This window comes from Vipera ursinii, assembly GCF_947247035.1.
Source record: "Vipera ursinii genome assembly, chromosome: 1".
Lineage (NCBI taxonomy): Eukaryota > Metazoa > Chordata > Lepidosauria > Squamata > Viperidae > Vipera > Vipera ursinii.
In genome coordinates this window covers 277,721,550-277,737,935 of record NC_139512.1, presented here as the reverse complement: position 1 = coordinate 277,737,935, position 16,386 = coordinate 277,721,550, and the positions used below count along the sequence as shown (strand labels likewise).

Sequence of the window (16,386 nt, the reverse complement as noted above, 5' to 3'; positions counted from 1 at the left end):
GAGACCCAATGGGGGAGTTCCGGACTGGAGGCAACTGCTGGCTTGATGACAGACTCCACCTTCCTCCCCTCTTGCTCTCTGCTCCCCGCATGTCCATCTTTTTTGGTTATCATATGGATGTATTCTCACTGTTTTCTTTTTCACTGTTTATTCATCGTTCTATTATTTCTGTTTTGTTGTCACTCACTTCATTTCTTCCTTTTTATTGTTGTAAGCCATCTGGAGTATCCCCAGGGCGAGATAGGCGACAAATAAATAATAAATATTTCATAGGTCAGGTTTATATAATGAATGAACTTTCTAACAGAAAACTGGGCTTTACCTTCTTAGCTTTCACAAGTGTCTGAAAAATATTGGTGAAGCCCCTTGCAGAAAAAAGAATTTGTTCTCTTTGACATGGATCGAAAGCAGTGTTTTCCAGGACCCAGCGGTATTGTGGATTCATCTTTTTCACCATCAACTAAGAAATAAGAACGGTAGCTGTCAGTAACTCATTCTTTCATTACATCTGCCTGGGTAAATGTTTTAATACACTCAGTCTTTTTAATTTTCAAAACACATTTGTCTGTTATGTGAAAACAATACCTCCATGGCAAATTACATTACTTTCTACTCTTCTTCAATCCTTCTTTCCCTGTTCCACTTATCTGTTTTCATTTCATGCTAGTTGGTATCATGGTTAAATCAAGTTTCATTTGTCCAATGACATGGGTCCCAAAAACTCTTTATAAAATGATACTGCAAATTTTCTCTTAAGACAATCACTCCCTTTATTATTCTTGTATATTTCAAATAGTTGATTGTTTCAATATTTAGTATTTTCATTTAATTTTCCATAAACACTTATTCATTTAACATTCCATAATAACATTTGTTATTTTAAAAAAACTAATACAATTTCTAGAATTATTTGTAAGTGGATATTTCCTTAAAAGTATTGTTCCTTAACAATTAGGCAGAATCTAAATGTAACTCCATGTATGCCCATGCCTTACATATAGCATAAGCTGCTAATAGAGAAGCAATTTATGTACCGTAATTTCCAAGGCTACATCACAAGCCAATTTTGTTCTGTGCCCAGTGATACGTCAAGCCTAATTTAACAATTACTTTTGTATAATCCCAGCTAAACGTTTGTCAGAAATCTCAAAGTAACAAACATGGAAACCTGTTCAATGGCAGGAACAGATTGATTTTGAGGATATTAATACATATATCAATCTTACCTCAATATCCTACAATATTAAACTCACTTTTTCATCTTCCAAAGGAATAGTCCAAATATCTGGAAAAGCTTTTCTTAGAATGAGCTGTAGTTCAATCACTTGAAAGCCTATAAGACAAAGTAGAAGACAAATAGCATAATGGAAAGTTGAAAATAGTATAATTACAATATATTTTTCTGTGACTAAAAAGGTTTTTCAGCCTTGCATTAAAGCATTTTAGTGAGCAACTGATCGCAGTCATACAACTGAGAGATGAGAAAGCACCAAAGAAAAATGTTAACACAACATAAGAAACACAAATAAGAACACAAGAAACACTCATACCAATAGAAATGAGATTCATACACATTTTCTTATCCTTTTTTTCAGTATATTATTATGATTGGTCACACAATCAACCAAATGTTTAGACTGGATCTGGCATTTTTATTCACCCCATTGAGTCCTTCCCAAGGCCCTAGGATAGGCCAATGTTGTTTGAAGGTGTTAAAGGTATCACAGTAAAGCTACCTTTTGCAATTGACTGACAGCGATTTTGTCAATGCCAATGGTGTTAAAGTGGTGCTCCAGATGTTTTGGGATTGCACCCAAAGTGCCTATTACTATTGAATATTTTTGCTTTCTTTTGCCATAATTGCTCTACTTCTATTTGCAGGTCTTTGTGCTTTGTAATTCTTATGGTTGGTTGCATAGCTAGCCAGATGTTTAGAGTTGGCATTTTTATCTACCTATCAAGTCCTTGTATTACACACATATTAATAGGTATAGCTCCCTGTAATAGAGTCTTTCAAGGGGTTGGACTAGATGATCTCCAAGGTCCCTTCCAACTTTATTATTATTATACTACGCTACCAATATACACACCCATGAAGGAGAAAAATTCTGTCATGCACATTAAAACAATCACCCACCACCACCGACTTGGAGAAAAAAAAATTGAGTTTTGAAAGAGAAATGGACAAAATATCAGAAAAGTCTCTGAATCAAGGCTGGGAAGGAAGAGAGTTTGCCATTCCCCCACAGACTATTTCAAATTTGAAAGCAAAGAAAAAGAGAATTCAAGATAAAAAGGGATTTTGTTTCTGTAGAAATGGTTAATGTTTTAGCCAGGAATCTATACCACATTCTTGACTTATATTCCTGTGTTGTGCTAAAGTCTGAACATTTTTTATTTCTCTGTACCACTTAAAATAATTCCTATATTTATGCATTCTGAAGGCATGTCCAAAATAAATCCTTGCTTTCTCCAGGCTTCTCAAAGTGTGGTCTGAGGATCACCCTTTCAAGACCTTTCAGGTGGTCTGCAAAGTCAAATAAGTAAATAAATAATTTAAAATTCTCAGTAAACACAGTAAATATTGATAGATCTAATGAAAATAAATCAAAGCTCTCTGGGCTCCTCAATCATTTTTAAGAATGCAAAGAGGTCCCGGGACCAAATTGTTTGCTGTAGAGTATCCTTGGGAACTGCAATATTCTCTTTCCTTATTCCAGACCAAAATCAACTTGTGGTCTACCCAGAATATTCTATTTCTGTTAGGGATGTTTTTTGTTTTCCTAAATTTCTAATTTTTTTTTAAAAAAATTTAACTTTAAATTATGTTTACATTTTATCTTTCCTTCCTTTTAAAAAATAAAGATATTTGTTTTTCTCTTATGGTCTAATTCCTAATGGGCTGTGTGGGGTAAGGACTGAATCCTTTAGCCCATTTGCATGCTCTATGCCCACAAAGTGGCTTTACAGATATAAATTAAATTAATTTATATTAATATAATATACTAATAAATTAATAAAAATAAATTAAAAACTTTTTTAATTTTTATCTCTGAAATATGTTTGTCTCACAGTCTAGAGTTGGGATAGGAAGCCAACTGAGGCAGTCGCTGAAAGACAGGTGGTGGAAGAAGAACTACAAAGATGCTATCAAGAATTATAATGATAAATTTGATTGGGGTGATAGTTATAAGATTATTATCTTTGCAAGGCATACCATAAAGCAAATCAATCTGCAAAAGTCTTTATTACATATTGTTCGAATGGTTTGAAACTATAATTATCCCCTTTAAATTGAATACTGCTCCCTAAAAGAACAATATAAAAAAGATTTTCAAGGCACCAATAAAGAATTTTTAAAAATGAAAGGATCTTAATTAATTCATACCATATATATCATGCAGAACCACAGTATCTTCCTCTTCTGCTGAGGATATCCAACAAGTTACTTGATCAATCACTTTTTTCACTTTGTCTTTATCAAAACTACAGTAAACAGAGTAAGAAAATTGAATGATACTATTCTCCAACTCAGCCTTTCCAGTACCTTCAGCTTCTCAGAAAATTAACTTTATCAACAGTAAATCTCTAGAAAGGCCCAGCTTCTCAGTAAGATGCTTTCTAGAAGCCAAACAAATAACAAATTATGCGCTATAATGACCATATATTTAGTGGTCAGATAGAATGGTAAGCTAGATACAAATGTTCATACAACAAAATGCCTTCACAAATGCTTCACAATCTTCATTAGTAGCCCGATTACTTTTCTTGAATAAAAATGCTATGTATCTGCCATGGAGAAAATTGAATCCACCTCTAGGAAATTGTAACAAAAAGGACAAAGCAGGTAGCATATAGATAAGGAGTGGGAAATATGTGAGTAGTGAACTGCCTAATGCAGCATGAAACATACACTGAAGATGAGAAGAACAGATGCTATGAATTTGAAGTTAAATAAAGGATAACAGCTCACAAGACTAGAGAAGCAAAATGGCCACAGACATGTGAGAAGGAACACAAACAAAAATTCAGGAAGAATGGAGGACAAATAAAGAAGACCATGAGGGAAAAGTGTCTGAAATTAAGGTGATGGTCTTTTATCTATTAAGGAATTGCTTTTTAATTTATCCTAAGGCCCACCAATAATTCTACCAAAGAACCTGCATCTCATACAATATAAACAAAATTTTCCAAAGAAGGATTTCTGTATGTTTAGAGGCCTCATGTTAATCATTCACATTTTAAAGATTTTCAGTGACTTAACCTAAGTCTCACTTAGACTATTTTTGAATTTCGGTTCTTGGAGAGTGCCATTGGTTGACAGCTACTGTTCTAAGAACAGAATCCTGTCGCTCTAATTACTTAAGTGCATAAAGAAACACAGAAGAAAAAAAACACACCCAACATTAGTATAGAAACCATAGTGTGGAAGAGGTTTACCTTTGGACCATCCAATTACCAGATAACAGATGCTGAAGTTTCTTCTCTTGTGTTTCATTCATATAAGGGATTCCATCTTTAAGAAACTAAAGGCAAATAAATAGTGCTACATAGTATGAAATTCAGGCATCAAGATTGTTTTCTCCAGACTTAAAAGAAAATCATGTACTAGGGTTAGTCAAGAAAAGTAAAGGTTCTCTTAACTTCGCTTCTAATAACTACATGGACATATTCCTACATTAAATAATAAGGTATTCATTAAAAATTCAAGATTAAAAAAAACAAAAAATGAACTATTTATCAACCGCAGTTAATAAGCACTGTTCATCCTATGGTCAAGTAATCTGATAAACTCAAGTGCTGCAAGCTGTGGATTGACAAAAAGGGTGGAGGAAGAAATCATTTTCACAATAGATCACAACAGCATAAAATTGTGTATATATATACCAGTCAAAAAGGCTGGTCTAAATTATTCTACTTAGTTAGAATGATGGACAATTAGTAGACTTGCAATCCTTAAAATCTCTTATCTACCGTGCTAACCTTTCCATTCCATACCAACCTCTACCCTACATTCACCATGGTCTTTGGGAGGAAAATGTTGATGAAGATTCTCAGTCATCTAGGTAGTTTCATGACAAATGGACTTTTCTTTTTTAGTTTTAAATGTTTCATTGCTTATCCAAATAGCTTCTTCAGTTTGAAGAAGAAGCTACTTGGATAAGCAATGAAATACTTCAAAGCAAAAAAAGAAGAAGTCCAGTTGCCATAACTCAACTTCCAGACATCTTTCTGGGAAACTGGCCACTTACAAATCCTACTGAGGAATCTTGATCAAATGCTGGATCTTCTCCCTCCTGAGACAGGACCCCTGCTCTGACCTCACATAAAGAATGAAGCAATTCAAGGGGCCCTCAGATACTGACAGTGATAAAAATTAACTATCTCATTCAAGTGGAAATGAAATGTTGAAAATATATTTTATTATTACTGCGTTTCAATAGCATTTTAAGGGCAAAATCCAAATCTAGTTTCTTTCCTACTTAAAGTCCTTTCCACTCTATTAAACAACATAAAATATACCTTGTTATAGTCAAAGCCATAATGAGACAGGAACTGAACACTAGATGCTTTGCAGGAGAACTCAGAATCCATTTGGCCAAATGTGGCAGGGAATAGGAAGAAGTTATATGAATGCACGATATACCTATAAAAATTAACCAAAATAACTAAGGCTGACTAACTGGCAGGGAAGACCCAAAAGTTACCATCAGGTAAATATAATTGACAATAAAACAATTTACTTACTCATTTGACATCCCCTTGCAAAATATGGACAAACCTAAAAGAAGAAAAAATGCAGTTGCACGTGCAGCAATATGCTGACCACAGGGTCTCCTTTGTTTGTGTTTTTCCAACTTCTGTGTTAACTAGCATCTTCAGGGATGGATTGTGGATGAGCCCCCTTTGTATATATCATCATATATGTTCTATTTGGGAGCAAATGTGTTGGTCTTATGTGTAAGAGATTTGTGAATCAACATCTTGGGTGGGTGTGGGGTTGGTTGGTCTACCATGAGCCTTTACAGGAATTGCTCATTCATACACTCTTATACTGCAGATAGCAAAATTTTCCTCTCAGTTTCTTTAATACAATTGGGGAAATCTACATAATATGTATTCTTTTAAGATAAAAACAAAAAAAGGTTTTGAGAAATTAAGGTGACCTTGAAAGGGATTTTGTTTCAGATACTATTTCTAAATTTCGACTCCAACATTTTAAGCTACCTTAAAACCTATCTTTTAGAAACTAGAAGAGCTCACCAAGTTGATTCACTGTAAACCGCTGAACACTCTGTCTGGCTTTCCGATACCATTCAGCAGGTAAATCAAAGAGACTGGGAAAAAGAAAAATATGAAGGATTTCCATGTTGTTCATCATGTTCCTAACTTCTATGGCAGGGGTGTCAAACTGTCGGCCTGCACGTCGGATGTGTCATCAGGAAACCGCGCCCACCCTATTGCTGGCAATGGAGAAAAAGCTCCGATACGTAGCGCAACATCACATGACATCACGGATTTGACATGTCTGTTTATGGGGACATCACTAGGAAATATATTTATTCCAACAAGCTTACCTAGGCTGCCTGTCAGAATGCAAACCTGTGAATTCCATATCAAGGCCTGCAAAAGACAGAACATGTGCCTTTCACTATTATTACAGGATGGATACAAAGTTTTATTTAATTCATATATCTTACATAACTAGGTTTTTATGCTATTCATAACAATTCATATTGAATATATTGAGTTGAAAATATATAGATGTAGTAGTTAACATGCTCCTAAACTTTAAAACAGGGATTGAGGGATTTCTTCACAATCTATTGTGCAAGATACTTACAGCTGCAATCCTAGTTTTTGAAAGTATAAGATTTTTTAGCTTCCCCCATTTCAATAACTTTCTCATTACTCTGAGTATGAAATGGAAGTGAAGTTGAAAGAAAGGTGCTAAGAGGAAGTAAAAAGCCAAAAGATTACCCACTACTATAACAGCCTTCTAACTTGTTCCAAATTATGAAGTAATTTATATCTGATTTTTGTAAACTTGAGAGATGTATACATTTGATTATTCAATAAAGTGCTTTGTTACAAATATTTTAATGCACATACAGATTTTGTCCATCATCCGCAGTATCTTCTCACCTATCATATTCTATAGTAATGCATTTAATATATTCTTCAATGTGCTTTATATCAGTTGGACCAAATTCTTGTGTTCACATATTTGCTAGTGCTAAGTATTGATACTATGTCTTTATAAGTCAATTTTAAATATTAGCAAAACTTCTACTATCAAGCATAAGATTCAGATATGGAAGGCCATAGAGAAAGAAGGGTGCCAGATCCAAGTTCTTCAAATAATCTCACTATGGGGAAAAACATGACTAAAGAATTTATTTAACTGGGGAATACTAAATGCAAACTTTACAAATTTGGAGAAACACATTTGCCCTGGAAATAACTTATTTTTAAACTATGAAATTCAAGGCAGTGTTTTTGCTCCTCTTGCACAAAGTATCACCATACTCATTTAGCATAATCCTGGAAGCTTTCTTAGAATTAAATGCTTAAAACACTGTTAGGGAAATACTGTACTGATCGTGCTACAACTCTCAAAATCCCGTATTGGCTAGGATGGAAATAAAAGAGCTCTGCAATGATTTCTCGAGTATAAATTATGTCCAAAATCAGAAGGCATAATCTATAGCAACATATGGATACCTATTTTCATAAAACTCATCACACTTGCATACAATCCTCTCCTTATATCCTTCTTACCACAACCCTGTAAAGTAGGTTGAGATGATTGTGATCATATACTAAATCATGGTTTGCTCCATCAGCTATTTAACAAGCCACAGCTGTATGATTTACAATATCAAGATGTGTAAATTATACTGGCTGGCTGGCTAGCTATTTTATTTTCTATTTCATATATCATCTTTTGGCTCCATAAGCCGCCCTGGAGTCATCCAAAGGGCCAAGTCGCAGTGGTGGGATTCAAACATGTGAACAACCAATTCTCTCTGTGGATGCCACTTCCAGAAGTCCATTCTGGGCCTGAGCAACAACAAAAAATTAACTACCGGTTCTGCCGGAGTGGTGCGGACTGGCTGAATCCCACCACTGGCCAAGTGGGAATCCAATCAGTGATCCAGTCCCCCATCTACAGTAAGCAGATCCTGGTAAGCCCCTGAAGTAGATCCAGCAATTTGGGGTGGGGGGTGGGGGGGTTTGTCAACAACAGCTTTCTCCATTTAAAACACCTCCCAAAGTTTAAGGAGGCAGGCGCCATTCATATAACAGCTGAGACCCGAGTTAGCACGCATAAGGGTAGACGTGCGTGAACAACAGGGCGGTCCTCTTTCGTAGTTAACCTATAAAGATGGGGAAGGTTCGCCTTCCATATCACGCCCCTGCCTCACCCACAAAGTCGCAGCCAAGGACAAGCTCCTCTAACCGAGGCAGCATTTCTGGAAACTGTGCGGCCCCCACATCCATCCCGCCCTGGCTGCTTTCTCTCCGCGGGGCCCGCCAACTCCTGCCCGCTTCTCCTGGGAGGCTAAAGGGGGCGGGACCCCGCCTCGCTTGCTAGCCCGCCCTCCTCCCTCGCTCGGCATTTTTAAGACTTTCCCTGAGCATCTGCGTTCCTCGATCGCTTAAAAAAAATAATGATTGTCTGAATCCGGCCATCGGTGCTTTTCGTTATCCCTCTAGCAAAACAACCTTTGGGGTGCTATTAAGAGTGCTTAGTTTCCCTCAGTGATTATAAGGGGCTGAGGAGCCACTCTTTTTACAGTTGGAACGATTATTGGCTAAAGTGCAGATCTGCTATTGAGAAATTAACACGATTATATAAATGGGGTCGTTTTGGCTTCTGAGTTCGATAGCATTTATGTAATAAGACTTAAGATTACTAATGTTTACATGCCACATGACTCCTAGCGACTCTGGACCGTTAATATATACCTGCAGGTTGTTTCCCCTTTTGTACTCTTAGGGCTGTTTAACTACTTTACTGAAAGAAAACAAAATATTTTTTATTTTTTTTATTTTAATCCCATTTATATCCCGCCCTTCTCCGAAGACTCAGGGCGGCTTACAATCTAAGCACAAATCAATGTGCTTAGCAATATATAATAAATAAAAATAAAAACTGCACTTCCTTGGCTTAATGCAGTATCTTGCTGAATATATTGTGTCCACGCATTCATTGAGAATGAGTCAAAATCATACCTATTTTGTTTTCTTTAATCAACTTCTCTAGTTGCAGGAATTTAATCATTCCTCTCAAATGGTATCTTCTCTAGTAGACCAGAAAGCCATGGTAACAATGACCAATCTAGACAAATAGCTATGAGATATTTTTTTTCCTAAAGAGCAAGAGAATAGTAGTTTGGTGCTGTGGTTATAATACAAATAAAACCTCTTTTCTTTATGCCGAATATCTCTTATCCTTTGTTTATGAGGTTTGCTAGAAAAGAGACAAATGGAAGATATTGCAGAGCAAGCATACGGATAGTCCTAATCAAGCTTCTATTACAGAGATGAAACCCATTAAGAAGCTTCCAGAGTCAGCAGAAAATGTACCAGACTGCTAAAATTTAATTAATCCCATGTGGCTGAAGGTCCAGAATGAATTTTGGAACACCAGCTTCCAATGTTTTCCATTAAGTAGATCATAATATATTAATCACTTTTGTGGACCAACAAAAGTTTTAAACACTGTCAAAAGAAATCTGATATATACATATTTGCAACAAATCAACTGTTTCTATCATTAAAAGAAATAATTCATCACAGTCGAGTGGTTTATTGTAAAATGCAAAAGGAAATAATAGAGCCTATTGTTACTGCAGGTGAATGCACACCAGACCTATCATTTATTGTTAAAGAGAAATAACAATGTTGGCTTTTTTTAAAAAAAAGAGACAATATAGACACATTGGCTAGGGAACCACCTAGAACAGGTTATTGTTTTATGCTGTTATAATAAATATTTTATGAAAACAAGAAAGCAAACAAAAAACTGTCACCAGCAGTTGTACATCTGTTGGATTTTTATTTAATATAAAAAGATTAAACAGTATTATGTATTAAGAGCGATGTGTGATTGACTGTCCTCCAAGGATGGAACTGCAGGATTCTGAGGCTGTACTTCCTTGGGCAGCTTGTCACCATATTTATTATAAATTCTTTCAAGTTCTGTCAGTTGAACACCACCTTCAGTCATAGCCTGTTTGAAACGTTTCAGCTATTTTCATTTAAAAAGAAAGACATAACTGTTAATTTCCTCAGTTCTATTAGTACTTTCAGCATTCACAGTATATTACAGTTCTCTTAAAATTCCCTTCTCCTCCCAAATAATGCAGTTCTCATGTTAAGAGTACATGCCAACTCTGACATAAAACATTCATTGATATTTACATTTTTAATGCTTTGGCCATAAACCATACTATAAGTAAGCGGCAAAATATTGTGGTCAAGAACATAAAATGTAGGGTAAGTAGCAACCAAAGTAAGAAAAACAAAATCAACTTGCCCCTTCGCCACGTTTTTCCCATGGAATTGTAGCCTTGTCATCCACAAAGTTGATTCCAGCTTCGAGACAACGTTGTGCTAATACACGCCCCACATTCTCACATGCTGCCACACCAGTTGTTTTATAAAGATGCTTCTTAATAGCCCACTCACGAGTGGAAGCAGAGACTACAATATGACCGCTGCAATGTTCAATGTAGCCTTCCACATGTTTTTGGGTTTTTTCAAATCGTAACCTGAATTGTTTGATATGAAAAACAAAATGTTTTTTTTTATGAAATTCACCCGCAATAACAAAATTCCTATAGTTCTGTACTTGTAAATCTTATGTCTCATATTTGAAATTATACATATCTCAGATTATTTGTACCATTTTGTTCTCACTTTTCAAACATAAATGGAAAAAAGTCTGTATTAGGATGTGTACTATGTTATCTTGAATGAAAGGTTCATCTCTGAGAAAATGCAATTTGTATCAGACCCCGTCCGACGAATCGCCCAAAGAGTGAAACCGGAACGGGAGCTGGTTCTTCCAAGCTGTGTTTATTATCCGCATAAACGTTCGCTCAAAGACAAATGAAGTCAGCGTTGACTTTACAGCACAGTCAACGCTGTTAAATAACCGACAAGGCTAACTCCCACCACCACACCCTTAATTACAGCACCACGCCCCCACCCTACTTAAACCCCACCTCCCATGGTTCCCTCCTTTTGGCTCCCGTCCCGCCACCAATGCAGCCGGTAAGTTACCCCCAGCCTAACCCTCCCTCCTTTTCCCCAGAGTTCTGCCTTGACTCTTCGTTCCCCGCACCACCCCAGATCGCCGCGAGCTGCTCGCTAAACCCCTTCCCGGCCCACCGGTTGTCTCCAGCACCCCCTGACCCACCCAGGCACCCATTCGTGCCCTGCGGCTCGGGCGCTGGGCAGCCACCGCCTCGTTCTTCGCACGGCCCCTTCCCGGCCTGTAAGCAGCTTCTGGAGCCCGGCTGGCTGGTCCGCGGCCTCCCCAGCTGACAGGCGGCCCGCCGCTGCGCCGTTCTTCTCGCTGTCCCCGTTCCCGATCCGTTGGAGCAGCGTGGGCGTGGCCAACCGTCACTGGAAGCTGGCAGCATGGCGACGAGACGAGGAGGCCTGTGAACGACCCTGCGGCCTGGTACGTTGCTCCGGGCGGTTACCGGGTCGCTGGGAAGGGCCGCGTGCTGACCCGGCCCTCCGGATGACGACGGGCGACGGCGGGAGGCTTCGGGGCCTGACAGGGTGCTTCCGGAGTGCTGGGGAGGGCCGAGTGCCGTCCTGGCCCTCCGGGAGACGACGGCCGCCGGCGGGAGGCTTCGGGGCCTGACGGGGTGCTTCCGGAGTGCTGGGGAGGGCCGAATGCTGTCCTGGCCCTCCGGGAGACGGCGGCCGCCGGCAGGAGGCTTCGGGGCCTGACGGGGTGCTTCCGGAGTGCTGGGGAGGGCCGAATGCCTTCGGGGCCTGACGGGGTGCTCTGTGGGAGCCTGGCGGCCTGGTGAGCCACCCCGCGGCCCGTCCGAATGTCGGGCGTGCTCGGCCCGACATTTTGCACAGACGCCATAGTTGTTTTCTCAACAATGGCCTCGTTTATGTGAAACAGCCTGTCTCTGGATACCTGGACCACAACTCTCCTATTGGGCTTTCATAGAGTTAAACATATATGGCTTTCCAAGATAACATTTGAGGGATTTGAATACTAATCTATCCCTTCCAGGTTGCATATCAAAGGTTAAATTCTAGAATACTTGCTCATTTTGTTTTATTGATTTTAATTCCATTTGTTGATGGATGTAAACTATTTACATTTTTTGGCAACTGAATGGCACAAAAAACATTACAAATAGATTCATACATGCATGCATATATGCTGTACCGATGAAAAAAATCATTCCTCTAGAACAGGGGTTTCAAACTGCCGGCCCACGGGCTGGATGCGTTGCAACAAAACCGCACCCACCCCATTGCCGGCTATGGGGAAAAGCTCTGATACGTCATACGACGTCACATGACGTCGCGAGTTTGACATGTCTGCTCTAGAATAAATGGGAAGTGCCACTAAGTAAAGGATTTCCTGCAGAAACTTCTGTGATGGTAGATACTCAAGTGAGCTCCAAGTCTCTTTGCTCTAGAAGATCCCCCCAAAACAACAAACCTTTATTTTTACATTTTTAGCATAATATTTTCCCTAAATTATATTTTCCAACCATAGATATCCTATTAGTGAATCTACAAAGAGGGCATAATCAGAAACAGAATTTAAAAGATTCAAGAAAATAACTATAACTTCAAAACACTATGGCTGAAATAACAAGTGGACTATTACAGGCTGTAGGTAATCTCAAGTACCAGCAAATTTACTTTAAACAAACTATATAGTCTTGAAGTATGTCTACAAATGCACACTATAATGAAACAGGAATTCAGGTAGTCCTCAACTTACAACAGTTTGTTTAGTGACCATTCAAAGTTACAACAGTACTGAAAAAGTGACTTACGAATATTTTTCATACTTACGACCAGTGCAGCATCCCCATAGTCACATGATCAAAATTTGGATGCTTGGCAACTAGTTCATATTTATGACAGTTGCACTGTCCCAGGGTCATGCAGTTACTTTTTCCAACCTTCTGGCAAGCAAAGTCAATGGGGAAGCCAGATTCACTAACAACTATGTTACTAACTTAACAGCTGCAATGATTCACTTATCAAATGTGGCAAGAAAGGTCGTAAAATGGGGCAAAACTCACAACCAATTTCTCATTTAGCAACATAAATTTTGGGTTCAATTGTGCTCATAAGTCGAGGACTACCTATACTACACCACATTCCATGCTAAGGCAGGTGCCACAGGCTGTGAAAATATTGTATGTTTTGCACTATAACAGTGGTTCTCAACCTTTTCTTCACCATGGGCCCCCTTTAAACACCTTTTGTTGCCACGGATCATGGCCATGGTCCCCCAAGACTTAACTCAAGATTTAAATCATAACATTTCTTCAAGCTTTTGTGGACACTCTGTGATGACATCACAGCCCTCCCAGAGGTCCATAGACCACCGGTAGAGAACCATAAAACAAATGCAGAAGTGCCCAGTGAATTAAAAATACAGTACATTAGCTTCCTATATGAGTTGCTCTATAACTTGCTATGTTCACACAGGGCATTGCTGTCAATACGTAGGCAGAAAGAGTAGGGAACTATATAATTCAAACAGATAGAGGACTAGTATACAATAGCTCTTTAGACTGTCACTCATGCCCTGGTCATCTCATGGCTTGATTACTGCAATACGCTCTATAATGGAGGTGCCCCTGAAGATCATCCAGAAGTTTCAATGAATGAAATGCAGTTATCCAAACAATGATGAGTATATCTCAGTAGGCCCACATAATACCTCTGCTTCATGAGCTGCATTGGTGGCCAGTTTGCTTCCAGGTACGATTCAAGTACTATTCATTACCCATAAAGCCCTACATAGGCCCTGGTTACTAGAGGGTTCATCTGTCTCCCATAGTATCTGTCCTTCAGTTAAACAATGCCATCCATTAATACTCTGGAAGTGACCGTTCTTTGTCATAGCACCTGTTCTCTGAGATTACCCCTGAGATTCGAATGGTCCCCATCCTGCTGGTGTTTCCAAGGTACCAGGCTCTTCATCCAAGCCTTTTGTAGAAAGATTATTGAAGCCTCCTTTTATCCTGGTTTGTTTGCTTTTGTTTCCAGCTTGTTTGTTATTCTGCCATCTCTACCCTTTCATTTCTTGTGTTTATTATTGTCCTTTTCATGTTTTAAATTAGTTGTAAACCATCCAGAATCACTAGGCATTGGGCCCAATATTAAATTTAACAACAACAACAACAACAACAATAATGGAGGAGGATCTATAACTAGTAGTCAAAGCATCTCAAATATCAATATTGGGAATTTGAAATCAAAAAGCAAATTGGAACTCCTGCAGATTCATATCAACACTAGGATAGAAAAGATTGAGGCTGACAACATCAATATCACTGACAACATAATTGCCTTCTTCAGAATAGAAGAAATATTTGATAAAAATTAATTCTTCACAAGTAATATGAAGTTCTATATTATTGAACATTGGTTATTTTGCATTTTTCTAATTTACCTGTACCAATAATCCCGTTTTGGCCATGAGGTTTTCCAACCTAGATCCTTTCTTGCTATAGCCAATCTTTCTAAATTATGTGGGTTTCTATTTGTGAATTCAGGAGCAACAATCTCATTTTCTTTTGTATCCACTTCATCAGGAAGAGGTATGGAATTGGGAACAGAAGAATTAAATTTAACTCCTGCAAGAAAATAAAGAAAAACAAACGTATGCTTAAAGGACCTATAAAACAACCATGTACATCCAAAAGATTATCAGTATAATATATAAATGAAAATATACTACAGTCAGAGACTGATGGTGAAATGGAAATAAGGAAAACAGATAAAAATGCTTAATATTGTTAATTTAGGCAAGCTGAATCTTATTTAAAACATTTTATATTTCCAATCATTAAAGAATACCTGGCACATCGTTTCTAATTTGTGGTTTAGAAAGGCTGCAAAGATGTCCCTTAAATGTTTAACTGCAAAATGTTCATTTCTAGATTGGCTATAGTACAGTATAATCCCGACACCACCTACAGCAAAACAACTGAGTGCTCTCCAAAGTACAACTATCATAATTTTATTCAGCATTTTGCCTGCAATTCAAATTAAAACCATCCGGAGAGCAAAAGGCTAAGAAGGATAGCGGCTTGTCAAAATATTTTGCTAATCGCAGGAGCTGCGTGCTTGCGCAGATTTTGAAAGGGATCTGCTTCCGAGAGGGCAGGTTTAGAATCCGCTGTTCGGATTCAACCTCAAAAAAAAATAAAGTTGCTGTACCAAAAAAAAGACCCACGCAAAAAGAGTTAGAAAAACCTCTCGCTGGCTTAACCGTTCAGTTTCCTTCTCTCTCCCTGCCTTTCTGAATGTCGTATTAAAAGACTCATGCTTCTCCATCAGAAATCTGAATTTTGAAGACTCTCTACCGTGCTCGGCTTGGCGGAATGTCTTGGCCGCCCCGCTCAGCGGCAGAGTCAACCTCCTGAACGCCATCACGTCTGGGAAATTACAGGAAGGGACCTAACCGGACCTACAAGAAGCTGGGGGGCGCCATCTTTTCCTCTGCGGAACTAATTTTCCTCTGCGGAACAAAAATCGAAAGCCTGATTGGTCAACTTCATATTACTCCGCTTCATTTCCTCTAGAATGGCCCTATAAGCCAATAACCATGCGGATGAACGTGGCTATAGATTTGTTAACTGTAGAGCAGTGTTTTTTCAAACTTGGCGACTTTTAAAGGTACGAGGATTTTAATTCTCAGAATTGCCCAGCCGGCATATTTGAAAAACGTTGCTATAGACTAGAGCAGGGGTAGGCAACCTCGGCTCTTTTATGACTCATGGACTTCAACTCCCAGAATTCCTGAGTCAGCTATGCTGACTCAGGAATTCTGGGAGTTGAAGTCCATGAGTCATAAAAGAGCCGAGGTTGCCTACCCCTGGACTAGAGGAATGGAAAACTTTTTGAGTTTTAAATCGGGAACTTTACCACTGCTATAGCAATGTTTTCCTATCCTGTTTCCCCTCTTCTGTGCACCAGAAATGTCCTTAAATATGTTCTTTGTTTTATGCGAAGGATACGTTTAAGGAAATAAAAAAGCTCAACATATTTTCACGGACATCTCTAGATGTAAGCATGGTGTTCAACAGCAAGTTTTACAGGTATATAGAGGCTTCTAAAAAAAAGTAAAATTGAAGTGTAAACAAG

General features: G+C 38.5%; 2 protein-coding genes across 2 annotated transcripts in view; both read right to left on the bottom strand.

Annotated features, from left to right (window-relative positions):
- The window catches only part of PNLDC1 (PARN like ribonuclease domain containing exonuclease 1), a gene marked incomplete at its 3' end in the record, with an annotated part of 28,924 nt that extends 20,404 nt beyond the window's left edge, over positions 1–8,520 (bottom strand). The window contains exons 1-9 of the mRNA XM_083349801.1: positions 8,430–8,520; positions 6,579–6,624; positions 6,265–6,338; positions 5,749–5,782; positions 5,524–5,647; positions 4,441–4,526; positions 3,389–3,486; positions 1,254–1,333; positions 323–460 (exon numbers count right to left, since the gene is read on the bottom strand). Of these exons, the coding sequence (XP_083205927.1) occupies positions 323–460; positions 1,254–1,333; positions 3,389–3,486; positions 4,441–4,526; positions 5,524–5,647; positions 5,749–5,782; positions 6,265–6,338; positions 6,579–6,624; positions 8,430–8,505 (756 nt within the window). The 5' untranslated portion in view covers positions 8,506–8,520. The remainder of the gene's footprint in view (positions 1–322; positions 461–1,253; positions 1,334–3,388; positions 3,487–4,440; positions 4,527–5,523; positions 5,648–5,748; positions 5,783–6,264; positions 6,339–6,578; positions 6,625–8,429) is intronic.
- A 1,355-nt stretch (positions 8,521–9,875) lies between these two features.
- MRPL18 (mitochondrial ribosomal protein L18) lies at positions 9,876–15,772 on the bottom strand. The gene is made up of 4 exons (XM_083368956.1): positions 15,606–15,772; positions 14,690–14,873; positions 10,547–10,781; positions 9,876–10,258 (listed from the first exon to the last, which is right to left on the bottom strand). The coding sequence occupies exons 1-4, from the start codon at positions 15,670–15,672 to the stop codon at positions 10,094–10,096; spliced, it is 651 nt and encodes a 216-aa protein (XP_083225082.1). The 5' UTR covers positions 15,673–15,772; the 3' UTR covers positions 9,876–10,093.
- Positions 15,773–16,386: the final 614 nt, after the last annotated feature.

Excerpts from the sequence above, each read along its gene's own strand:
- MRPL18 (XM_083368956.1), bottom strand. The coding sequence starts at position 15,672 with ATGGCGTTCAGGAGGTTGACTCTGCCGCTGAGCGGGGCGGCCAAGACA. Across the intron at positions 10,782-14,689 it reads AAACGGGATTATTGGTACAG|GTTACGATTTGAAAAAACCC; the intron begins GTAAATTAGAAA and ends CAAACAATTCAG. Across the intron at positions 10,259-10,546 it reads GGGAAAAACGTGGCGAAGGG|CTGAAACGTTTCAAACAGGC; the intron begins GCAAGTTGATTT and ends AAATGAAAATAG.